We start from the raw sequence: 26,203 nt of genomic DNA, 5'->3' as shown, positions 1-26,203 counted from the left end.
TTAAGAAATAATTATGTAAACTGGATTATTGAATTGTAAGAAATTCACATATAGATAGAAGGATAGGTATACTTCAGTACATTTTGAAATTGACAGCAGAAAGCAGAACTGTTACGGAGCTTAGTAGAATACTCTGAGCCAAGTTTGGTGATCAGTGCTATACTGCATACTTTCTTTCCTTATCTATTTTTTTTATTTTATTTTTGTACCTTGCACTATGAAGCTCTACTTAAACGAGATAAATATATTAGGGAAGAGATTTTCTGGCGATAATTTGTATGTATATACACACACATGCACATGCATAATATACATATCTCTATACAAATATATATCTAAATACTATGTGTTTTATATATATAAATTATGTGTGTATATATTTTTTAAAACCTGTCCATTGTACTGTTAAGTTTTAGAGATTTCAAATAACATTTCTATTGAACCATGTATTTTGTCTGGAATTGAAATTTATGTTCTAGCTCATATTTTTTCTGTCAAGGAAACAAAGAGTTTAGAAAAATGCATTTTTAAAATTGTATTTTCAATTATTTTCTGTCTGATGAGTAAAGTATTAGGAAAGATATGATTATTTTTGTCATTTATCAGTGCTGTACTGCAGATGAGAGTGTTCATATTCTAGCACAAGAAAACATTGCAAACTTAACATTGTATTGAACAGAAAAATCTGTTTGAATATGGTAAGTAAATATTTCAGGCTGGTGAAAAATGCCCTCGAAATACTCCTCTGCAAAGAGAGAAAATGTTATGAGGAAGAAGTCTGCATAGCAGCCCTGCTGTGCATCAGGTCATTAATCTGTTCATATGTTTGTAAAGTAGTGCTGTGCCATGTCAAGAATGACTAATTCAGTTATTTTTCCATGAGTTTGAGGAAACCACATTACCCTTGTCTTACAAAGTCAAGACAAGGCGAAGCACATTCTTGTTTAGTGATATGAGATGTAAGGTAATGAGAGACATTAACTCAGAGCTGAAATAGTCTATTTTAAAACACAGGCACCGTAAGTTTAAAATGCAGGACGTGAAAAGTGAATTTAAGATTGATTGGACACTGCGACATTCCTTTTCTGATACAAGTGAAGAAACATCTTTTTCATACGTGACTTTTATATACCTAGGAGTCTTAATTTTATTGACTTCCAAGTCAGTAAGATAGTGTTTCATTGAACAGACAAATGCCTGAATACCTTTAAAATGCTCAGCTATAGACTTAAAAAATCTTGTAAATCTTCTTCAGAAATGTTATTGTAGTTCCAATTTTGGATTAGTTTGTTTGGATGAAAATATTTTGAAGTAATTCACCGAAGAGATTTGTTTCCACTTGCCTGCTCATCTGCTTTGCTAAGATTTGTACAATAGCAGTTGTTTCTTGCTCTTGCAATGCATTCTCAATGATGGCTAGAAGAGAACCAGGAGCTAACATCATCCAGATTTGGATGCAAGAGTAAATTTGTTGATGGCAAAATTTGATAGATATTTGTGCACTTAACCAGTTTGATTTTACTTATTATCTGGATATGTGCTGTGTATGTGTATGTTGAAAAATGTCCATACCCAACTGTAAAATAGTTTGATTTTTTTTAATCTTTTGGAAAAATGCATTATTCTGTTTGTCTAACATTGCTAATGTCATTTGTTTTTCTTTTTTATTATTTTAAGACATTTTCATCAGTTTCATTCTTTGAACTCCTTGAGACGTTTATATAAAAATTACTAGTGAGTTAATCTTTGTCTTGTTTTTTTGATTTTTATTCCTCCAAAAAATAGTTGAACATCCATAGCTGTACTTTGTTTTGCCACCTTTCTCTTCCTAAAAGCTCTCTTACTTTATTCTGGTTGTAAAAGTATCATGTAATTCATCCACAATATTAACATTGCAGTGCTCATATTGGTACATCTGATAGTTCCTTAACCTAAAAGAAGTAGTTTGCATTAGTAAGATTTTTGTGAATGCTCGTGGAAAGCATGATTTTAGATATTTCGTCTTTCTTTCCTTGTAACCCATTAGAACAGAAACAGATCCCAAAACTGTTCCAGAAATGTATTTGTCACAGCTGAAGTTGATCTCTGTTGTTTCTAATTACTACGTATTCACATTTTAGTGATATTCCACGGATTCCTGAGACTTCTCACCCCCCATTAGAGTCTAGTGAGTACACTCCTTGTTCCATCTTCTAAGCATGATAATGTACCTAGCACAATTGTTTCAGCTATAAATTTTCTTGAATTTCTTGAAATTCTATGAATTTATATGAAAGATGATCACTGGAAATCACATTGGCGCTGAGATTTTTGTGTGACAAAATTCAGTGGGTTTTGGTCTTGTATGTTAAATGTGAAGCAATACAGATTTTAATAAGGCTGTACAGATTTCAAATGTTAGCATAATTTCCTTATTTTCTTCTATACCTTGCGTTGTTAGTACCACACTTGTATATATGCTATGGCCCAAAACAGTCATTTACTTGCCCTAACAAAAGAGAGAAAATAGGCATAAGAGATTGCCAAAAGTACAAATGGTGCTGGGATTTCACCTCCTGCACCGTTCAGCATAAGCCCAGTGTTCTTGCTTCTCTTTTTCTTGACAAAGTATTCTTAGATTAGTGTTGGTTAGGTGAATTTTTTTTGTCATACCTCAAAAGAAGGGTGTTCTTTTCAGCTCTACCATTTGAACGTAGTAAGCTAGAGTATGTGAGGGCCATGGCTCCCACTCCTTTGTCATCTGAGCCTTTTCTGAGATGCAACCAGAAATGCTTCCTGGGACAGGGCCTCATGCAGTCAATGAGTACTGTTAAACCTGTCATGAGCTCATACCATTACTGAGGGCTCTGTTTCACTGGTGGAAAATTGATAATGTTCAGCATTTGCTGGAACACCCTGCACAGCTTCCTATTAAAATTTCAGAGGCTACCAGAAGTATAAACCATAAAACTGATATGACTTATTCATCAAAGATTTGAGATCATACAATCAGAATAGTTTGGGTGGGAAGCGAGATGTATAATTCTATCAGAGAACAATATTTTATTTAAAACACTTGCTATGGTTTGTCAATGATATACGAGGAGCACTTTTTTATATGTTACTTCAAATAAAACAAAAAATGACAGGTTTAATCTGGGGTAAGGGTAAGCAGGCAGTCTTTTCACCATGCTGTCTACATCAGTTTAAAATCTTTCTGCATATTAATCCAGTTATAGTGTGTAAAAGTACAAACTTTATACAATTCAAAGAAAAAGCAATTCATAAGTTATCCAAATTCGCTTCAAAGTTTTGAATGGTAACTTTATTTGTTTCTCTCTTGGTTTTAGGTTCAAGTTCTTTTGAATCTCAAAAGATGGAAAGGCCTTCTATTTCTGTTATATCTCCGACCAGCCCTGGAGCCCTACGGGATGCACCACAAGTCCTACCAGGCCAGCTTTCTGTGAGCATATTTTGTTTCTTGAGTTGTTAATTGAAATTTATGAAGTGCTGGTCCTCAGCCCTGCACATTCCCAAGGTCTGTTGGGAGGTCAAGAGAAATGTTGCTGGTAAAGACTAACGTCTTTCAAATGTTTTTTAACACCCTCTCTATGCATTCACAAGCCATTACTGTAATCATAGTGGAAGTAAGGAATTGTCTTAATACCTAAAGAGCACAGGAATTTACCTTGAGAGGAGCCCATAAAAGTGCCTTGGAACTTGGCATCTTGGGCCCCCTGCATTGGAAATGGTGACTTTTCTGTACCTGCCCAGTAATCTGCAGATAACAAGCATGAGTATCACTTTATCCTCATTATGGATAGTATCACTTTATCCTCTATAAGGGAGCATTTAAAGAGCTGTGTATTTGTTAAGCATTTGTTAAGCGTTTTTAATGCATTCAGTAGTGCATTTTAATTTAGATGCACAGGACATCCTGGAACTGTCTGTAATAGTAATTGAAGTTCTTCTTATTAAATATACTGTAAGTGCTTAGACTTTGTTTTGTACATTCTTACATTTTTATACTGATCGTATTAATTTCTAAGTATACAGCAGGCTCAAAAATTTCATAATATTATGATTCTCTTAAGAAATTATTTATCTTTATATTATATTTTTCATAAGAACATTTGAAAGGGTCACAAATATGAGTACATAGATTTCAACTATGTCTTGAGTTTAGCTGCATTCAGGGCTTCCTGTTTAATGTAGTTTTAAGCTTCAGAGCTAAGACATATGATGGTTTAAATGCACTCACAGATACAAGATTATGCAGTGACTATAGTAAACGATGTAAGTATAATCAGGCACCATTTTATTCAGATGTGGTAAATATAAAAGTCGGGTATACACCATCATCTTTTCCATCAAAGTTAAATATTAAGGGATTTGAAATAAAACACATCTTATTGTCTCTTAGAAAAAACAATGGTTACTTTTACATTGTGGTTATTGTGATGCATTCTGAAAATTCTGTTTTTTCTTCATTTTCAGTAATGTTAACTTGATTCTTCTAGGTTAAACTCTGGTATGACAAAGTGGGACATCAGTTAATAGTAAATGTTCTGCAAGCAACAGATTTGCCACCAAGAGTAGATGGACGCCCTAGAAATCCCTATGTAAAAATGTATTTTCTTCCAGACAGAAGGTAGTAGAATTTCAGTTTAGAAAATTATGTTGTAATTTACCATATATTGAATTAACTTTTAATGAATGATTGTGAAGTAAAGAACTTTGTGGACTTTTGTATGAATGTGATTCACTGTACAGCAAATGCTTTTTTTCATTTAGGCATTATCAGATCAGAAAGAATGAAAACATGAGTGCTGATGAGTAGATGACATTTTGCGATTTATCTCTACAAACAATTTACAATCACTATTTATGTTTCAGTGATAAGAGTAAAAGAAGGACTAAAACAGTAAAGAAAAGTCTAGAGCCAAAATGGAACCAAACTTTTCTCTACTCACACGTACATCGTAGAGATTTTAGAGAACGAATGCTTGAAATAACTGTATGGGACCAGCCAAGAGTACAAGAAGAAGAGAGTGAATTTCTTGGAGAGGTGATACATACAATCATATTTCTTTTGAGTTCATTTGGTTTTGAATACATATGTATATGTATATTTTATATGTTTCTGTGCGTGCCTTCAAAAAGTAAAATGAAAACCTGGTGATTTTTATACTAGATTCTTATAGAGCTGGAGACAGCACTTTTAGATGATGAACCACATTGGTATAAGCTACAGACACATGATGAATCTTCACTACCTCTGCCTCAGCCATCACCTTTCATGCCAAGAAGACATGTTCATGGTGGAGAAAGCACTAGCAAAAAATTGCAAAGTAGGTCCAAATTCCATTAAACTCTTTTAAATTTTAAATTTTAAATGCTGTATAAGGTATAAGGGTATTTAAATTCCTTATACAAGATAAAAATACTATTTCATAGTCTTTAAAAATAATGAAAATGTGTGGCAGAAAGGAGATGTAAATTATGACATTATGACATGCCAGCCTTATGCCTGCGATGTATAGCTTTCAAGTAGGTGAAAACTGCTGCAATTGAGCGGTTTTCAATGGCAGAAGAAAATTGTTCAGAGATTTTTTTGCATAAATTTCCTTTTAAATAGAAAGGTCATAATTATTGGATACTTTTTTTAATAAATAAAAGCATTTTATTTTAAAACAAGGAAGTTCTTAAAGACTTACGAGGCTTAAAAACACTTTTTGCATAAAGTTAGTCTCAACCTCCAGTATGGTCATTATACAATCAGACAAGAAGCGTACTGTGGCAGCAAAGAGAAATTGTATGCATGTGCTTGGGAAGTACAGTTGTTCTCGTGAGTGTGACTTCAGGTTTGTATGAGCTATGTTAAAAGAAGGAATGTATTGAAATATTTGAATATTGTAGCTTCTCTGTTAATTTAAATTAATTTAAGATTTATTTAGGTATATGAAGGGTGTAGGGGATTATTTTAAAATACATTTCCAAGCTATTTTCTGATTTTTTTGAAAAATGGAAGTCATTCACTCCAGCCAATGTGTAGGAAATTGGTGCACACTCAGGAATAAATTATAAATATGTCATACTGCTGTAATTGCTGCATACATGCCCAAACAGAGGATATGTATAGACAGAGCAAATTAAAGGTTAGTTTTCATGAGATATTTGAGCTTTTCTAAAAGCTGGCAGTGCTGTTTCCGCTTCCTCTCTCTCACCATATGCTGCCTCATCTCCCTTCCTGTTCAGCAAGCTGATTCAATTTATTCACAAAAATAGCACAAAAGAGATTTTTTTCCTTTATTTGAGTTTCGCTTTCTGCAGACTTAGTGAGATAAACTATTCTAGTAGAGGATTAGTGAGGACTTGAGAGAAAGAGAAAGGGAAAGGAGGCTGCAGCAGCTGTAAGATGTTAAATTGGCACAGCTGTCTTGTGAAATGTCAGTCATTGCAGTTTAGTTCTCCTTCTCTATTGTTTTGACTTAAAATCGTCTTTTTAGTTTCAGTAGTATGTTAAATGAACATATTCTTACATTTTATAACACAACCAGATGTTCAGGTATTTGTTTACCTTACTGTTGTGCAGGATCTCGGCCAATCAGTGATAGTGACATCTCAGATTATGATGTTGATGATGGTATTGGAGTTGTTCCTCCAGGTGCGTGGGTGAAGAGCATGGTCCTGCTTTCTTCTTCTACTTCTTTTTTGCTTGTTTGTTTTTGTTTCTTTACAACATTTTGGAATATTGAGGATACTGGTTTCGAAGAGTACATTGTGAAAAGAAACGGTTTTCCTGATTATTCCATAGTACTTGTACTAAATCGTGGAGAATTAAAAGATTCTACTATTCATTCATTTATATTTCTTTTACATATCATGCTTTTTATGTGAACCACTGGTTCATTCAAACTGTTTAATTGTTTACTGCATAATACTCCAAGCATTATTTAAAATAAAAATTAAATTTTAAAAACCCACACATTTTAAAATAGTAATTAATATTTCAATGTTTATTGAAAGTGTATTTTGTTATTTTGCTTTTTGCTTGAAATTTAGATATAATGCAGTCTTCCATGGACTTTATTGATAATGCATGGCTGTAGATTAAGATGCATGTAGCATGGCTATATCTTTTATAGTTTTCATAAGCCTTCATGAACTATCATTACCCTAAATGTTCATAAATATATACTTTTAGAGACTGTCATGGTTTGACTTTTAATTCAGCGTTCCTTACATACTGAAAATCTTGAGGATTATCTTGGATACCACATTTTTCTAGTTCTGTTTGACTGTTGCCACATGCCAGATAAATATGTTTCCCAATCGTCCCAAGCTAACTGAAGAGACACTATGTCATTGCCAACACTGAATCAGTTTCTGTGGATCTTCCTGATGAAAATCACTGAATTAAATCATGGTGGGATTTGGAAAACTCTCTATCTGTGTTTAAAATAATCTCACAATTTATTTATCCAGTATATAACCAGACAAATAAATCACATATTTTTTTAATGCAGTATCATTTTGATGTTTACTGAACCAAATTCTCCTTCCTTTGATGCTGATTGGGTTCTTCCATTAATTTAATACACTTAGCACCTGGGTTGCTAAGAGAGAAATTTGTTCATGTATGTCTAGTTATGATATTTGCTTTGATATTTTTGCATCAGCAGAGAGAGTGAACATTTGAAATGAAAATAAAGGATAGGTTCTAAATATTTTTCCTATCTACTACTTCTTTTCTTTTTTTTTTCCTGTAGTTGACAATGTAGTCTATCTATGGCATATCTTTGTAGACTTTTTATATTTAAGGTTTTAATGTATTAAGAACAGGGGCATTTTTTCAACTGCCAGTCCTTCAGTAGATCCATTTGAAAGGAATAATTTTCCATTTGACAGGAAACATTCAAAATGGACTTTGTTCACTGGGTCAGCATTTGAGTAACTGATTCTTATGGAAATTTCTTGGGACTTCATGCTTAGGTGTGCCTTTGATGAATGCATGTATTCAAGCTTTCGCAGAGATCACTGCAGAAAAGAGCAGGATTTAATCTTTAGAATTGGATTTACGATGAACTGAGAGTCTCCAAACTGAAAATCGAAGGGTCTAGTGAGGAAACTCCTTCTGAAGTCCATCTAATTAGAAACATTCTAATAGTTGACCTGACCAAGCACAAATTTGTTCATTTTGAGTTTAATGGATACATTTGTTCAGCAATTGTAAGTGGAGTTCATGTGTTTGTGATTCCTATGTAAAGTAGATACACATATGAGCGTGGGAGTAGATATGAGCGTGGGAGTGTCAAACGCTTTACTAAAGCCTAGGTAGACTACATCCACAGCCTTGTCCTCATCCGCTAAGAGAGTGACCTTGTCATAAAAGGAGATCAGGTTAGTCAGGCAGAATCTGCCTTAAAGTTGTTAATTTATACTTTTTCCTGAAATACTGAGAAAAGAAGGAAGTTATTTTGCCCCTTAATTTCTCAAGATTTTCACAAAGGTTATTGCTCATTTTCTAAAAAACTAACACATAACTACAAAATGTCACTTCATCTCCAGGAAAACTAAAGAAATGATAAAAATATTTTGACTAGTTTAACTAACATTGAAAATTCTTGAAACAATAGTTTCAAGTGTTTTATGAATTGCTAAAGTAAATGCAGTATTAGAATTTAGTAATAACAAAGAAAACTATTTTTCTAGAGGTTTCAGCAGCTGCAAAGAATCATTGCTTGTCAATGGAAGTAAAGACTGCTATGTCAAAAATAGTGTCACTTCGATAACTTCCAGAATATTTGAAGAAAAGTATTTTTCCCTTATCTTATCAAAAATACATCTTATCTTTCATGTAATTGTACCATCCTCATTTATTATTAGTATCTTGCAGTGATATATGTATAATTTTTTTAATCAGCTCATAGAACTGTTTATAAAAGGAGTTTATATCAATAGCTGAAAGTAACTAATTTGAAGTTCTGCTTTAAGAAAGTGATTTTGACAGTTTTTTCTGGTACGCCAACCTCTACTTACATGAAGAAAATATTATTTTAAATCTCTCAGCCTCTTCTTATATGAGAGATGCTCAAGTTTCTGAAGGATCTTTGTGATCCTGAGCTGGTCTTACACCAGTCACTCTGCACCTGTATTGCACTGGGAAGCCCAATACTCCAGAAGGGTCAATAAAGGATTTAATAAAACCCAAACATGTTTTAAGGCCCATCTGTTTAACCAAAACTTTAGTAGCTTTCTTAATTAAAATGAAAAAAATCTGATATCCAGCTGGCAGTATCCCGAGGGGTATTTCTAATAAGGTGTCTTGTTTATATCATGGATAACTCTTCAGAATAGTTTATTTTTCTATCATATATAACCCGTATAAACAGTTGGATTATATTTACCTGCCTCCTGTAGCAGCAGGGTGACATTAACACAATACCTTGTCGTTGTCTGTATTATGTTTAAGAAAATTAAAATAATTCTGGTGTCAAACATTTGCTAGAACCATTTTCATCATCCATCCTGTATTCGTTTCCTGTCACACCTGACAGTTTCCCATGAGCAACTGAGAAACTTCTTCTGCATAAACTACCATAAGCTTGATTACTGCTGTCATGCTGGTCCATGCAAAATTTTTCTCTGCTCACCCTGAAGAGCACAGAGCTTTATATCTGAGGATATGAGGAAATGTTACTGTTGCTGTCACTGTCATGGTCACTGTGAAAGTATGGATGCGATTTGACCAACCTGGCAATACTTGAGCTAATACTTAGGATAAGTATGAATTGCTGTTGCTCTGTCTGTTCTGTAAGCTTTGTGTACACACACTGCATAAGTTTAGGCTATTGTTCCCTAGATAGCTTGGCTATGAAGAGTGTATAGCATAAAATCATCTTGCTATACAAGAATTTTAAGTGCACAGGATCATCCTAGGTGTAATTTTTTGGGCAGACTAGAAATACTCTAAAAATACTCTATGTTTTAAATTGAAATCTATAGGTATTTTTTAATATTTAAATTATATGTATTTCAGTACAATCTCCTAAAGCTTGGAAAGAAATTTTGGATTTCTTTGATTTTAGTGTTGAACAAATGTAAACTACTCTTCCTTCTGATAGAGATGACAGGATTTTCACTAACATAAGCTTGTTTGGAAAATAAAATATCTTTTAGCACATACAACTCACATTTAGTCATCCTGGGATAGGGAACACATTTGTTGTGTGTAGTCATTTTTCCTCTGACAAAAAACCCTGACTTTTTTTTCAGCAATCTTAGTACATGAGATGAGGGAATCTCCATTGAAGTCCTGATAGAGTCACTTTTTTGCTTCAATATTTGCACCCAAACCTTGTCCTGAAATCAGGGAGATCCTCATGTTTCTTTATAATTTCATTAGAGAACTCTGAAATGCATCAAAACCCATGAAACATTGGTGTCCTTCTTTGTTAAAAGGTTGATAAACCTCAGTAGATACTTTCATGCATGTTGGGAGCTTTTACAGGCCATTAGAATACATTGGTAAACTTGCACATTTGAGGAAAAAAGTGTGACTGCCTCTTTGATGTTTATGATCAAGGTTCAGACTTGCAGCTAAACAGCAATTAAATGTCATTGAACACATGATCAAGTCTACTACAGACTGTATATGGGCCACACTTTTAAAAGAGGGCTTTAATATTTTGATAGAATATCAGAGAACTACAAGAATGACACAAATTATATGAAAAATTATAAACCCCTCAAACTTTAAACTCTTTAACAAGATCCATAAAAAGTACAACTTATTTAATTTATCCAGTTGCCATTTGAGTGATGAATTCATAGTCTTTTCCTGCATGAAAGGATGATTTATGATATAAGCTGTTTTTTTGTTGTTTGTTTTCTTTTTTTTAGCTGAGCAAAATAACACATTACAGGAACTTTAGTGCTAAACAAAATCAGAGAAGGAGCAAAATGATTATGTTGGAATCTAAGCAAGAATTTCTGAAGTGATTAAGGGATGATTTAAGGGATGAATTTTTTTTATTTTTTTTTTTAATCATTAAGGGATTTTCTGTCAAGGGATTCTTGTAATCTAATTTAAATGTCTTGAAGTGAGCAAGGGAAGTCTGAGCAGATCTCCTTAGGCTCTTTTGGAAAGATAAAAGCTGTTGTCTGATTGAGCTTCATGGTCTGTTTTAGGATGGAATTCATAGTGTACAGCAAGGCATGCTACATGGAAAAAGGCACAGCAATATCAATTATTTAAAACGTACTAACCTTCTCCTGCAACAAATGTGGGTAGAGCCCTTCCCAAATCTTTGTTCGCGAAGCCTAGCCATGACTAACCTTCTACTGATTTTTTAAAAAATTCTTGTAGTGGTTTAAGCCCAACTGGAAATTAAACACTACACAGACACTCATTCAACCCCTCCTCTCTTCCTCCCTACCCCGTTGGAATGGGGAGGAGAATCAAACTAAAACTTTTATGTTGAGATAAGAGCAGTTTAATAATTGAAAATAAAGTAAAATACAGTAATAATGGTAAATTATAATAATAATGATAATAGAAAGGGAGAAACAAGTGATGCGAAATGCATTTGCTCACTACCCACTGACCAATGCCAGACCCCACTTCCCAAACCTGGCTCCCTTTCGAGGTAACTCTCCTCAGTTCATATACTGGGCATGACATTCTATGGTGTGAAGTATCCCTTTGGTCAGTTCAGGTCATCTGTTCCAGCTATGCTACCTCCCAGTTTCTTTTGAGTACTTCCTCACTGGTAGAGTGTGAGACAAGAAAGTAAAGTCCTTGACTTAGGAAAAACACAACTTAAGAAAAAACCAAAACATCAGTGTGTTACCAACACCATTCTCATTCCAAATGCAAAACACAGCACTGGAACAGCTACTGAGAAGAAATTAACCGCCCTAGTTGATATCAGGACAATCCTATGTAAAAATGAACTACGAGAAATTTTGCCGCTTATTCATAATATTTGGAAAAAATATTTGCAAAGTATGCAACACCCAGTATTCTGTACAATATACTCTAAATGCTAGTAGTTTTTTTGACAGGTGGCTTTGGCCAAGTTTAGTAGGAGAACATCTTTGTATGTAACTGAAACAAGAGGAAGAAAGATGAAATATATATGTGTATATATATATATATATATTATATATGAGCAGTCCTGTGTGAGTCTGTGCTGTCATATGCTTTTCCCATTTTTTAGGTGAGGCAAACCTATATCGTTTAGATTCCTTTCAAATATTTGCTATATATAAACTAGCTATATATATAAACTGTATGACAGTTTTTGAACTACAAGGTACCTAGGGTACTCTTCCCCAAGTCAGAAAACTATTTCAGTTCCCTCCTCCACATCTTCCAGTACATAATAAAAATGTCTCAGTTTTTCAGTCTCTGTACATGTAGACATTTAAAGGTAATGTTAGTAGTTTATCCTGCATGATACATCGGGACGTACAATAGCTGAATAATGACTTGAAAGTTGTGTAAGCATTTAGATATGTGCTCCTGGAAGACTAACTATCTGAATTCTTTCCAAACCTAGACCTTTATTGCCTAATTTCCTTTTGTTATCCTCCTCTTGCCAGTAGGTTATAGATCTAGTACTAGAGAAAGTAAATCCACAACGCTAACTGTGCCAGAGCAGCAAAGAACAACACATCATCGTTCACGTTCTGTGTCTCCTCACCGTGGCGACGATCAGGGCAGGCCCCGTTCACGTTTACCAAATGTGCCATTACAGAGGTAGGCATCACAAGTTAATAAAACACTAGGTGGTTGCAAGCTTGTATGACCTGTCATTATTAAATTTTGTCTTGTTCAACAATTTTTCACTATTTTAAAGTTTATTTTGTATCTGAATTAAATAGTGCAGTATTTGAACTTGATATATGCTTTTATTAATTATTCAAGAGCACTCATGCGGTGAATCATAACTTTGTAAGACTTACCTCTTCTTACTGATATTTACTCTGTGAGTTGTCACCTCTGTACCATAACTAATACATAGGTTTGGAAATTTCTTTTCAGTGAGTGGCTGAATCTTGTATGAAGCCATTTAAATATATTTGTAGGATAATAAATGGCATGTACAAATGGTATAATTTTTAATGGCATCCTTTTAGAAATCATGTATTAACAATTTAATGATTAAAACCTTTCTTCAATCAACTTGTACTGCAATGCATTAAGCTGTGTTATTCATGCAAAAACAAGATGAGCATACATATTTCTGCCTTTCAGGAGTTTAGATGAAATTCATCAAATGAGAAGATCACGTTCTCCAACTAGACACCATGATGCCTCCAGAACTCCAGTTGATTACAGATCTAGAGAGTTGGATACTCAGTATTTGTCAGATCAAGAAAGGTACACTGTCAGCCTGAACTTGGAAAAAATTTTACAAATGTCTTTGTTGGTTTGCCTAATTGTCAAGTTTTCATTAGAAACATGACTGATAGCAATGGGGAAGGGAGAGAATTCATCCTAACTGATAGATCTAGTGCTGTGATTAAACTATCTATACCTTTTTTTTGTAAAGTTGCGCACTGGGTTGACAATAGTAGCAAATGTCTAGAATAATGATCCTTGGTTGTTTATCCTAGTATTCTGCTGATTTTTCATGAATGAAGCCTAGAGATTTTTGCTAGGAAGCCATACATCTACATGTAGGCCCTAGCTATTCTTGTAATATATCAGAATTTACCAGTTTTGGTAGCCAGCAAAATACCAGGCATGCATTCTTACTAGTTGGGAGCTGCATGTGCTCTGATTTGCATCCATATGCTTATAGATTTTGGACATCTACACATGCAGTCTCACAACATTTTATGTAACATTCTGGTGAACTTTGTAGAGTACCCAAGCATAGCAAGGATAGTTGCAGTGCTGGGTGTAATTGGCAAAAATTTCCAGTCTAAAATACGTGACACATAAAGATCTCACCCTGGAAAACATTGAGTGGCTACACTCCTCAGAGAATACTTGGTCTCTCATGGTAGGCACTATTTTCTGGTATCTAGGAATAATAGTCTGATAAAATGGAAGAAATGAGAATTTCTCTTTAGTTTATAGCTGAAAAAAAGTTTAAAAAGGTATTTCAGCTCAGTATCTGTGAAACAATAGGTTATCAATAGTTGAGGGTTCTTGTTTACTTTTAAAAAATTCATTTAGCTAGACTATAATGGCAAATTTTGCCATTCTTATAAGATCAATTATCCTAGTACAGTGTTCGATTTTTTCTTCTTGGCAGTAAGCAACTACTTTTTATAACTGATGACAAAACCTTTCCAAATGATCCAGTAAATTCAATACAGAACATAGTGATGTGAAAACGTGTAAATGGTAAATCATAAAAATCTCTGGAAATCTTTGTCCAGTTTTCAAGTAACATAGAGATTGAATAACAGATGGCTTTTGTATCTAAACTAGTTCAGTTTTCTATGTGATCTTGCCTGCTTTCCTTTTGTAGTATGGTAACATATGTATAGGAATTCATTTGTTATTTGGAACATTTAAAAATTCAACTATATAGGCACAGAATTGACCAAGTTGGATTATACTAAATTTCCTTTCAGAGGTGAATTTAAATGCTTTTAAAATATGGTAGTCAGATTTCTGTCAGACTAATTCGAGTAATGTCCACTTGTCACAAATGTTTTCTCTTATTATTTAAGTAGTCATATAGTCAAGAGATTCCTGATGGTGTTTAATGAATAGATTTCTTATTCAGCAGATTAGGGGAGAGAGAGGCTTTAAAAAGTAGCTGCTGTCAGTATAAATATAGACAGTTAACTGTTTAGAATTTTTTCTTTCAGTAAAACATCAAACTGTGACTTTAGTGGTGGTGTATGGATGAATTATGATTGGAGAGGAGCAGGCCTTACACTGAGGCTTTCTCGGCGATGAGCCATCAAACCAGAGCTACAGCAGCAATGGGCTGCTGGATTTGTTCAGAGAAGTGAGATAGTCTTCAGTTCTTTTCAGTGTTTAGAAAACTTTTTTCAGAAGTTTAAAGATCAGACATAAGGATGTACATGGCTTATTTGCAAGATTTAAAGATGGGTCCATGTACTTGCTCTCCTGGAATAATAATCTTGTCTGCAATGGTCTCCTCTTTGCCATTTTCCTTTTCATCTTTTCCCCATATTTCTTCAGTTGTGGAGGCTGCTTAACTCTTGCAGGTTTGGCTGGCTTTCAGTACATAAGAGTAGCATCATAGGAAAGATCAAAACCAGGTAGTTGATGAAGATCTCTGTCACATCCAAGAATTTAAAAAAAATCTTAGTTAAATATTATGTATTAGTATCAAGGGTAGTATAGGTATTATGTGTTATCCATTTACTGAACTCTTCATCTAAACAAGTACATTCATGTAGATACCTAACATAAACTTGGTTTCAAAGTTTAGTAATTACCCAAGAGTTATGTGGCAGAAATTACAGTTGTTGATTAATTTTGATAATTTTCTCAATGACCTCTTATTGATCCAAAATGAATATTGAATATTAATATATTCTATATTAATACATATATTTGTAAAAGACAGTTATTATCACTGTCTTGCAAATGCATCTTTTGTGATAAATTTCCAGTGAAACTGATTTGTCCACTTTAACTTTTTTATATATGTTCGTATGCACATATACACACATATAGGTGTATATATGTAAACAGAAAAGCTCTTTATTAGGATATCTAGCTAGACACTTTGTTCAGAATTTAGGATCATTGTCCAGTTTCCAAGAGCATGGTACTTTTTTGTTTATTTGTTTTAATATTTCTTTAATTCTTAAGCAAAATCTATTAATGTGAGTATTAAAATCCTCACATTAGAAAACACTTGTTTTAGAATAATAATCTTTATTTTAAATGCCTCCCAAACCAACTTAATTTATTAGAGAACTGTGAGCATCTTCTCACATTATTGGTAATCTGCTGTGATGGATTCTTTTGCTTTGTTTTTTTAATTAGAAGATTTCATGGTGGATTTGCTATTTTATATCACTTTTCTGGATGAATTTTATATTACTGTTTGCTGTAAACCAATTACAATAGATGCTCTTTTTTTCTTAACAAAGTGCCCTATGATTTAATGTAGACTTTGCATCTACTTTACAACTCTTAAGAAAAAAGTAGTTTTTTCCTAAAATGCATATTTGTTTGTAATTTGGAAACCTGCTTATAAATTCTATCTGCCCTCTAACCTTATGAACAGAAATTTTGCTTAAAAAGAAAATTAAAAAATTCAGTTTAACTTTAGTTCATTTTGTTGCATCAAAATGAGGCTAATGGCTTCAGATGCAATTAAATCTCACACATGACTCACAAGCCATTATTTCAAGCTGCCCACTTCAGAATTTTAGACAAATATTACCTGTACTGCATCAATGAAATGGAACATTTTATAATGGCATGAAGCATAAACCACATTGAACAACTACTGCTTTATCTGTTTTTTAATCTTTTCTCTCTTCTTTTTGCCATAGTACTTCATAGGATTCCCTGCTTCTTTTAAATTAGCATTTTTCCGTGAAGTTTACCTTTAATTTCATATTTATGATAATTAGGAGGTTTGGAGCTTGGTCTTTCTGATTGTGTTGAAGTGTGTAAATCTGCAAGATTAATTCAAGGGCTATTTCATATCATAGTCATATTTACCACAGGCATAAATATGTATTAATTTTACCATCTGGCTGGCTGTAGTATGTGTTTGGTTACAGTAAATGAAAAATAGAATAGACAGTTCATTTTCCACAATTTGAAACAATAAGAAACAAAAAGTCTGATGGCTGATTAGCTTTTTGGTGTGTGTTTGGGATTGCATTACAAAATCAAGAGTTATGAGTCAGAATTTATGTTTGGCCAAACACATTATTTCCAGTGAACACATATGTTTGATTTTCCCAAAAGGGTGTCTGGCTACTCTTCCCATAAACTGATCTGCAGTAAGTCATTATCAAATCCTCCCTGCTTTTTCATGTATGATTTTGTGGCTTAGAAAGCCACAAAACCTAACACAAAACAAACAACAAGCGTCTTTCTTTTTTCCCTAAAGTATTTCTTCATGAATTAGTTCATGAGACAAGAGGTTATTAGAAAACTGTAACCTTATTATGTATTTATTACATCATGAAGAGCTCTGAAAAAGTAATTCTGAATTTTAAAGAGAAATCTCATAAAAGTAGGTGCCACACTAAAAGGAATTTGTTGAAAATGTAGTTATTACAGGCATTTTTTGGCTCATATTCTTTGAGAAGTGCAGTCGGAGTTTGAATGTTATCAGACTATCTATCTGGGTGGTTGCTTCTTGTTTCTTTTTATGTTTTCATTTGCGTATCATTGGCATAACCCATGTCATCTAATGCTTCATAATTATATCTGTTTCACTCACCACCCATCCTGTCTGTGCAGTGAGCTTCTTATGCTGCCCAGAGCAAAACGAGGAAGAAGTGCTGAGTGCCTACATACCATCAGGTAAATACAGGAATTTGGTGATCATGAACACATCTGGTTAGTTGTCTATACTTTGTGTGCCCAAATTGTTTTCCATGGTGGTATTTAGTCCAGTAAATAAAAAAACTTCCAAGTACATTGTGATCCAGATGTCAATTGATCTTGTTTGTTCTTTTTAACTCAGATTGAGACACATGTATATGCTTGTGAACCTCAGTAGTAAGGATTAAAGCAGTTGAAGAAATTTTGTTTTTGCAGTTATATTTTATGGTGGATATTCTGTGTAGTCACAAAAGTCCTGAACTCCCAATGCATGACAGCATTGTTATTTCAAACATTACTTTTCAGTTGTTTTTATGTTTTCTTTTATTTGCGTTTTCGTATTTATATTACAGCCATGCACAATTCAACAACCTTTACTTGTTGTGACACCTAATCTCATGCTGATTTAGTCACATGTAGAGGAAAAAACATTGATTTACAAGGCCTTACTGGGAATCCCAGCTTTGAGGAGTCTTGTATTACTTGGTTTTGCATCTAAAAATTTTTCTATAAATTGGATCCAGATGTAAACTTTGTAGTTTGGGCTCATCTTCAGTCTTCATTGATGTCTAGATCCAAGGCTCACCGTTTCCCAAAATTGTGAAACTAAACGGGACTGAAATATCTTCATCTAAAAAACCAAATTCTGCTCCCCCACCATTTTTTTCACCATGTCTGTTACCCTTATTAAAAATCGCATGGAATATTTTCCATTTAGAATCGGTAAAAATGTAGGTTGAATTTAAAGTAGTTAACTCCTTCAATCAGGTAGTTATCCATTTGTCTGTTCAAGATCTGAGTGTTGCTAAAAGCTTTATATCAGTGCATATGTTTAAAATCATCAAACTTAAAACCATATTGTCTAGTGCCATTATTCATTTACTTAATGTAGGATTTTTCCTTCCAAAGTAGTGCTTATTTTTTTTTAATATGCCTTGGCTTACTTTAATTTTTGTCGCCAAATTTGAAATAGTATTGAAGATGCTCTGATAGGATTCTGTTAGAAGGCATAGTATAAAGCTAAAATAATAAATATGAACGTTTTCAACGAGATCTGTTCATCAGTGAATGTGTTAAATTAAAAATTAGGTGTTTATTATCAGTAGAAAGATTTTCATTCTTATACTTCAGCTAAAAAGGCTTTTTCCTCAAGATTTTAGGGTTTAATTTTTAAAAATTTATTTAATTCCCTGTTATTTTATATATGTTTATTGTCATATAATAGCGGTTTTTTCTGCCTCCTTCCTGTGTCCTTTCTGATGATATTCTATAGCTTCACCCCCCTCCTGCCCCCAGCCCTGAGCTTTCTCCTTTCCCTCTTAAAGATTATAATTGCCATTAGAATTTTTCAGTGACAATTCTTAAATTCTCAATTAATTAAGTAAATATTTTATTATGAGCTTTTGATGCACTTTGATCAACCATTATAGCTTTCCAATAGTTTTACAAATCTACTAAACAATTCTGGTCAGTTAACCAGATAAGAGTTGTGCATGGGCAGCAACAGAGTTAGGTAAGAGCTACACTGAATTCAGGGAGTATAGCCTGTTCTTGCCTTTCTCCTTATTCCATTTGTTGCTGGTTTTTCTAATGATCAAAAAAACTAGCAAATTTACCCTTTTAAAGTAATAGGAATGGTATACTATAAAACAGAATGGTACTTATAATAATGTATTGAAGTCGAATAAAGGCAATAGAAGACAATACATTGATTTTTTTTTTTAAATTTTGACTGAATACTTTTAAAAACAGTTTCAGCAAAAATTTGTTCTATGCTATCTTTTATCCTTGCTTATTTCTAGCAGCCTGACATTTATTCATGTTAGAAACATTATAAGGCTTTATCCTTGTTTCCTAGCTTGCTGGATAGTGTCTTGATTAGTAGTCAAGATATCTTCAGCATAAAATAGGAAAGAAACGTTAATGGTTTCATATTAAATGAAAGAAATTAGGTAGTCCAAGCTACACAGTTAAGATAATATGATGAGTTTAATACACCAGCTTGGAATAATGCTAGTCCAAGCTGTCCATCCTGTCCATCTGTTAGCAATTATTGACTAACAGTAGAAATGGTGGAAAGGTGTGTACCTTTGCTATAGACAATTGATTATCACATTCCATGCCTCAGGTCACTCTTACTTTGATTGGTAGTATCTGCTCCTATGCAATAATTGACCTGATGGACAATCATTCCTTTGCTCCTCCTTCGCAACGCTACAGTCACCTCTGACAGAGACGTCACCAGTGGTGGCCACTAAACTCAGACAAGAAGGGTCAAAGCTCCGCTATTAAATCCCTCAGGGTTTTACAAACACTAGGATTTCCAGGCAAAGAGTTGATTCATCTGTCTGTGACACAGCCGGGTTTGTAATGCTCATTTGCTGTGTCTAGGTTCAAGCCTTAACAGTAAAGAAAATGTCCTATTGGGACAGACTGTTCTTGATGCTGCAAAATCCTCAAGACTGCTGGTTCTTCTCCTAATAGCTCTGCACCTGTGTCCTGGTAGGGAATGTGGAAAGTTGTTAGAATTTTCTTATTAACCCCTAGCCATTAAATGGCCATAATTCCCATTCAGCAGCCATTGTCCGCCTTTAAATTTCCACCTTGTTCGTTGGGTATAGCTGGATGGTACAGTAAAACATTTCCTGTTCTAAAATCTATGATGATCTTAGACAGTTGTCATGTAACACCTCAGTGCTGCTGTGCTGGCTGATGTAGTAGATCTCCTAAGTTTTTTTTTTAGCTTATTTTTAATAACATTTAATTACTGTTAAATTTTGAAACTAAACTTTCAAAAGACTTCCACATTCAAAAAGCCAGACAATAATACATCTCTAGTTAAATTTGTAATATTGTATATCCCTGTGTTAGCAAGATTTTTATGTTTAGATACTGGAGAGGTTAGATACTGGAGAGGTTAAAGTCTCTGTAGGTCTAATTAAGGCATCACTTAGAGAAATAAAGAGCAGATTTAATATCAACTTAATCCTTCACAGTAGCCTGTATATTTTAATTAAAAGTATCTATAAATGGAATTTAGATTACCTTCATTTCAAGAAAACATCTCAGCTGCACTAGTATTGCCATGAGTTCGTCCACTGTATTAAGAAAAGTGTAGGTACAAAAATTTGTCCCCTGGTTAGCTGTCACAGTAGTTGAGAAAAACAGATACTGAGAAATCTACTCATACAGCTATAAAATACAGAATATTATATAGTACAGAATATTATGCATTTATTTTACATTCTGGTCAGTCTTGGCTTGCCTTTATCTGTCTTTTTATTTCTGGCATATTTTTTTTTGTTCTGTTTTCTTTTCTGTCCCACCACATTCAAGAAGTTCTGTTAGGCACTATAAAACATTACCACCCAAGATGCCTTTACTAGAAAATGGTACTCATTGGAACCTGTACAGGTAAGAAGTGTTTAGAGTCCCCTTTAAACTCCTATAGAGTTCAGAGCTCCTTTTATAAAAAATGAATACTTATTAAATAATAAAAAACCCCAAACAAAAAATGTTTCATACATTTTTATAACTGAGACATAAGGGATCAAATCCTAAAATGACATCATATAATTGTTTAAATTAATGCCTACATTACAAAAAATCCAAACCAAGCTACTTTGTATTAGGCAAAGTTGTCTTTGCTGTTAAAATTTCATGTTGCATGGTTTTCTTTGTTACATTCTTTTGTTTATGTATGAAATTTCTGTTACATGTCCAATTTACTTTCATTTTGTTTAAATAATTTTAATTTGCAAAGCTCAACTCTTCCTGCATGTGCTAAGACCAAATCCGTGATTAGACAGGATATTTCACTCCTTCATGATTGCCTTAATTCACGAATATCGAAACTTGGAGATGATCTGCCCGTTAGGTAAGAAACTGAGGATTAATCCCCCCGTTGTTTGGTATCTAATATGGATTTGCAGAATAAATAAGCTTCACTGTAAAGGGATTTCACATGACATATAGTGTATCACATTCTTTTATGTTGGCTTAATATTTACTGCTGTTAATAAGGATTTAAATTTATTGTTTGGTATTTCTCATTCCACTTTTCTTACAAGTGGATGCTGTTCTGTCTTATTCAGTTTTAAACATTTCAGCAATCTTTGCAAAAAATTTCTAGCAGTCTTTTGTTTGCTTTTGTTTTCTAAACAAATCTTGACACTGTCATCCAGTCAGCTTTTTTATGTTTTCCTTAATTAAATCATTGTGATCCTACATTTTCTGTAAAGAGAGCATTATTTTATGAGTTAATATCTAACATTGTATTCCTTTCTTTGTTTTCTTTTTCTTTCTCTTCTACCATTGGATGCAATGCACTGGCACTAGTGAACTGCAGCCCTCCCTTGACAGGGCTAGGAGTGCTAGTACCAACTGCTTGAGACCAGATACTAGTTTGCATTCACCAGAACGAGAAAGGTATAAAATAAAAACTTATGAATTTCTTGTCATCTGTGCTGGTGATCTTTATCAGTTTTGTTTTTCTTCATATGAGTACTCTACATTCTTGTACATTCTTGTCTGCTTTGGTATTTGTATACATTTTTCCTCCTATATTCATGTATGTCATGTAAATTGTGTGTTGGACTTTACAACTGCTTCTGGCTACTTTCCTTGTTTTAGTTCAAGCCGATGTTCATTGTTTACAAAAGTCCTCAGTATGCTGATAATAGCATTGCAGTGTTAAGTATTTTGAAACTATCACTTGGTTGTGAATCTTCATCATCAATTGCTAAAAAGTTTTATATTTGTTTCTTGATTGTTCTGTGGACTGCTAATAAAGCAGTGGCATAAATTATGAATTATTATAAAACTCTCATATTTCAAACCAGAGCTGCAGTTTTTTTAGTGATATATTTTTTACAAAGCAGCCAAACTTCATTGCTTTCCTAATCTAATCTGCTGCTTCTGCTTTTGCGATTACAAGGCAAATCACTGCATTGTTTTTTTTTACTCTATGACATTGTATTAAGGTTCACAGAAGTCTTAAGAAGACATGTTTGCAATTTATATGAAATATTGTTGTGTCACATATATTGTGCAGGCATGTTATGGATGCTTTCTGTATTGTTACTATTACAATAGCTTGGTTCAAAATTTTAGTTGAATCAAATACTTCTGGTGTATTTGATGGATGAAATGATTCCACTAGGGAACTTTTCATAATCACCTGTGTTTTTGGCTAAGAGTTATACCATTTTAGAGTGAGATTTTATGTTCACTAAGGGCTATAATAGGCTCCCTTTGAGTGGGAATAGGATGGAATTACAATTTCATCTGTGCAATACATATTTAACTAATGTGGCAGTTAATAATGCTTTGCCAGTCAACCCATTGTATGATGTTTGTAACAGTTACATCATTTTCTTTATTGTGGGAGAGGACATGTGAAGAAAGGCACTAAGAATGCACTTTTCTCTTTAAGATAAGGTTTCTCCTTTTTTTATTTGAAATTTCCCTTTCCTTCCTCCACACTTCCCACTGCTCCTCGGCTGGAACTGTACTCTTTTCAAGTTGTACCTTTGTTGCAGAGGAGTGACTAATGCTCTGCTGAGATATCTTTGATGGATCTACAGTAGTTCATTCCTTTTTAAGACTGAGCTCAAGACACTATAGATAATATGAACATTGTTATTAAAAAAAACAACAAAAAAGTTCAGCTGAAGTAAAGCCACTCAGATTGAAATACAGGATATTGTTCTAGATTTTTTTTTAAAAAATTGTATCATCATATTAATATGATGTAGATATATACAGCTGCATTCATCTACAACAAGTTATTTAATGTAATAACATGTGGACATGAGCAGTATGTTTTTTACTTATTTCAAGATACCACCCATCAAGTTGAATATTCAGTGAAACAGTAACTGGCAATTATAAACTATCTAGTTAAAATCTTATACTCAAAACTACATCTGTCATTGATATTAACTAGTTCTGTCTTTTTAATTCATGTGCTGCAACCTCTGTCCAATGGCCCTGTGCAGAATCTGAAACATTTTTCATGAGCTCTTTGTAATGAAAAGTGTTTAGTCTCTGTTAATGGCCTCTATTGCTAGTAAATGTGGTTTTGCCAAATCATCAGTGCACCTGATCCAGAAAACTTGCCCATCACTATGAAAGTTTTTCTCAGCATTTAGAAGTCCTAAATAGGTGCTTTTAACTTGGGATCCTTCATCAGATCTTTTTTAGTAAATTCATATTCAGATTTTTCTTGATGGTTTCATTGAAAAGAATAAAATATGTGTGGCTTTGGCAGAGGATTTAAGACATACATTTTTTCCTTTTTTCTGACATAGAAGATGTGTTTCCAATACAGCCCAAGTTTTGGAGGAAGATGTTATATTAAAAATATGAAGCCCATGTAATTATTCTATTTGTTTTGCTAGAAGCAAATCTTCTTTACTAGAAGATTTAATTCTCCACTTTTGAATGTGGAACCTGCTTACACTTTAACATGAGGTTAGTCATCAGTTGCATGTAATGATAGAGGAGTCTTTAGTTTGAAGAACAGAATTAAGTTCAGGATAGAAAGCATTTTGTGTTTGTGCTGGACAAAATGAGAACAGAACACTTAAAATACAGTAAAACAGGTTCTTAAGCTCTAGGAAACCTTTTTTGAAAGCAGGTATGATGAAACGCTGTAATATATGATATGGCAAAGGTTGTCTTCATCACTGGGACTAAGATAAGATGAGACAGCCATCAGGTGTAGGATTGGTCCCACTTGGATCAAAGAGAAACACTGTATGGTTTTGTGAACTCCAATCTACAGCACCATTTTATTATCATTATATTTGAGGGACCAATGTTGAAGGTATTGTTAGTTGTTTGCATGATGTTTCTTCTCCTCTCTCCCCTTCATGAATGTCATTGTAGATTTTGTTTAAAAGTTTAGACATTTATGCCTCAAAATACAAACTTCTAAATATGGCTTTATATATTTTCTTCAACAAAATTAGGAGTATATTCACCTATGGAATAGGTGGAATATTTCTACTTATTCCTCCTAACCTTTTGTCTCAGAGGGTATAAATTAGATTGTATTTGAGATTAAGAGCTAAAATAGACCACTTAATCCTTTTTTAACAAAATGGTTAAGTTGATTGTGTGTAACCACTGGACAGTAGAGCCCTATTTCTCTGTGTCAGTGGTTTGTGGAAATGGTTTTGATCCTTGAACTCTCTACAATGTCATTCATGTAATTTGGAAGGGTCAAAGTAGTTACTGGTTTTTAAGATGCTACTTTGCGAGTAAAAATAATTTTGTTGACCCATTTATACTAGTAGAAAAATACTTCCAGTTGTATATATGAATTTGTGATATACAAGTCTTGTTAGTCACACTAAACCAGAACCAAAGCAATAACAACAAATTTCCTTTTCTCCTTCTTTAAGTTCCATCATTTGAGGAAGTAACGTCCATACAACTTGCATGGCAAACTGACGTTGTCTTAACAAGGGCTGCTAAAGTTTTTTGGTAAATGAACTGGTTTGGTAGAGAGCTTAATCCTTCATATGCTTCTCTTTTGCACTCTCTTTTTGTACTCTAGGACACTTAAAAATATCCAGTCCCTACAAATACCACTGTGCAGTTGCACCATGCCTGCCTTTTTTTTTTCTTCCCAGCTCCCATCCCCCATCCCCCTATTTATTCCAAGCTGGTTTTTTGGGGTTTTTTGATTGTGTTGTTCAAGTTCCTATGATGATCTGCAGGGCTTATTTAAGTTTGTGAGAGGCTATCATGGCTAGGCTTCGCGAACGAAGATTTGGGAAGGGCTCTACCCATTTTTCATGCAAGCGCGTTGGTGGCTAAAAAGGCCAATACGAGAAAGGCAAGTCCGGTTGCAAAAGACACAGCAGAAAGACTCCTTAGATGGTATATTCTGCAAGGTTCGATTCTTTCTGCGTTGTCTTTTCTCCTCAAGAGTGATCCTGCGTGCCTTCTCAAAAGCATCAGCAGCGTTATAAATGGTCTGTCTCCAGGCCTCCCGATTAGAGGCCAGAGTGGACCAGTTATGGTGATCAATATGCCCGAGGCTGAGTTGTTGCTTCAGGGAGTCCTTGTATCTTTTCTTTGGAGCTCCTCTCTTGCGGCAGCCAGTGGCAAGTTCACCATAGAGCAGGATCTTAGGGAGGCGGTGGTCCTTCATCCTAGAGATGTGCCCTGCCCAACGCAGTTGCGTTCTCAGGAGCATGGCCTCAATACTCGTAATTGCTGCCTGTTCGAGAACAGATGTATTGGTCACATAGTCTGACCAATGGATGTTAAGGATTGTACGGAGGCAGCGTTGATGGAAGCGTTCTAGGAGACGCAGGTGGTGGCGGTAGATGACCCATGATTCGGAACCATATAAAAGAGTAGACAGCACTATGGCTCTGTAAACACTGATCTTGGTGCTTTTCTTCAAGTGTTTATTACGCCATACTCGTTTATGGAGTTTTCCAAAAGCACTGTATGCCTTCGCTAACCTATTGTCTATCTCCCCATCAATCTTACCATCTGAGGAGATGAGGCTGCCTAGGTAATTAAACTGTTGGACTGAATTGAGTTCTGACTGGCCGATGGTGATGTGGGGACGGTGGGGGACTTCCTGAGGTGCAGGCTGATGGAGAACTTCTGTCTTCTTTAAGCTGACTTCCAGCCCAAAGAGCTCAGCAGCCTCTGCAAAGCAGGATGTTAAACGCTGCAGAG

General features: G+C 34.2%; 1 protein-coding gene across 50 annotated transcripts in view; it reads left to right on the top strand.

The window, feature by feature from the left end:
- The window catches only part of RIMS1 (regulating synaptic membrane exocytosis 1), a 323,050-nt gene that overhangs the window by 196,457 nt on the left and 100,390 nt on the right, over nucleotides 1-26,203 (top strand). For 20 of the 50 annotated variants that reach the window (XM_027697399.1, XM_027697738.1, XM_027697391.1 and 17 more), the window contains 12 exons: nucleotides 2,121-2,167; nucleotides 3,330-3,442; nucleotides 4,500-4,630; nucleotides 4,876-5,047; nucleotides 5,174-5,330; nucleotides 6,575-6,646; nucleotides 12,589-12,745; nucleotides 13,244-13,369; nucleotides 17,414-17,476; nucleotides 20,834-20,911; nucleotides 21,261-21,374; nucleotides 21,836-21,925. In XM_027697399.1, coding sequence (XP_027553200.1) covers nucleotides 2,121-2,167; nucleotides 3,330-3,442; nucleotides 4,500-4,630; nucleotides 4,876-5,047; nucleotides 5,174-5,330; nucleotides 6,575-6,646; nucleotides 12,589-12,745; nucleotides 13,244-13,369; nucleotides 17,414-17,476; nucleotides 20,834-20,911; nucleotides 21,261-21,374; nucleotides 21,836-21,925 — 1,320 coding nt within the window. The remainder of the gene's footprint in view (nucleotides 1-2,120; nucleotides 2,168-3,329; nucleotides 3,443-4,499; nucleotides 4,631-4,875; nucleotides 5,048-5,173; nucleotides 5,331-6,574; nucleotides 6,647-12,588; nucleotides 12,746-13,243; nucleotides 13,370-17,413; nucleotides 17,477-20,833; nucleotides 20,912-21,260; nucleotides 21,375-21,835; nucleotides 21,926-26,203) is intronic. The other 30 variants (XM_027697558.1, XM_027697702.1, XM_027697604.1 and 27 more) reach the window with 8 other exon arrangements.

This window comes from Neopelma chrysocephalum, unplaced genomic scaffold (genome assembly GCF_003984885.1).
Source record: "Neopelma chrysocephalum unplaced genomic scaffold, ASM398488v2 Primary Assembly neopelma1_23b, whole genome shotgun sequence".
Classification (NCBI taxonomy): Eukaryota; Metazoa; Chordata; class Aves; order Passeriformes; family Pipridae; genus Neopelma; species Neopelma chrysocephalum.
Note: the sequence above shows the minus strand (reverse complement) of the source record. Positions and strands in the feature narration are given on the sequence as shown.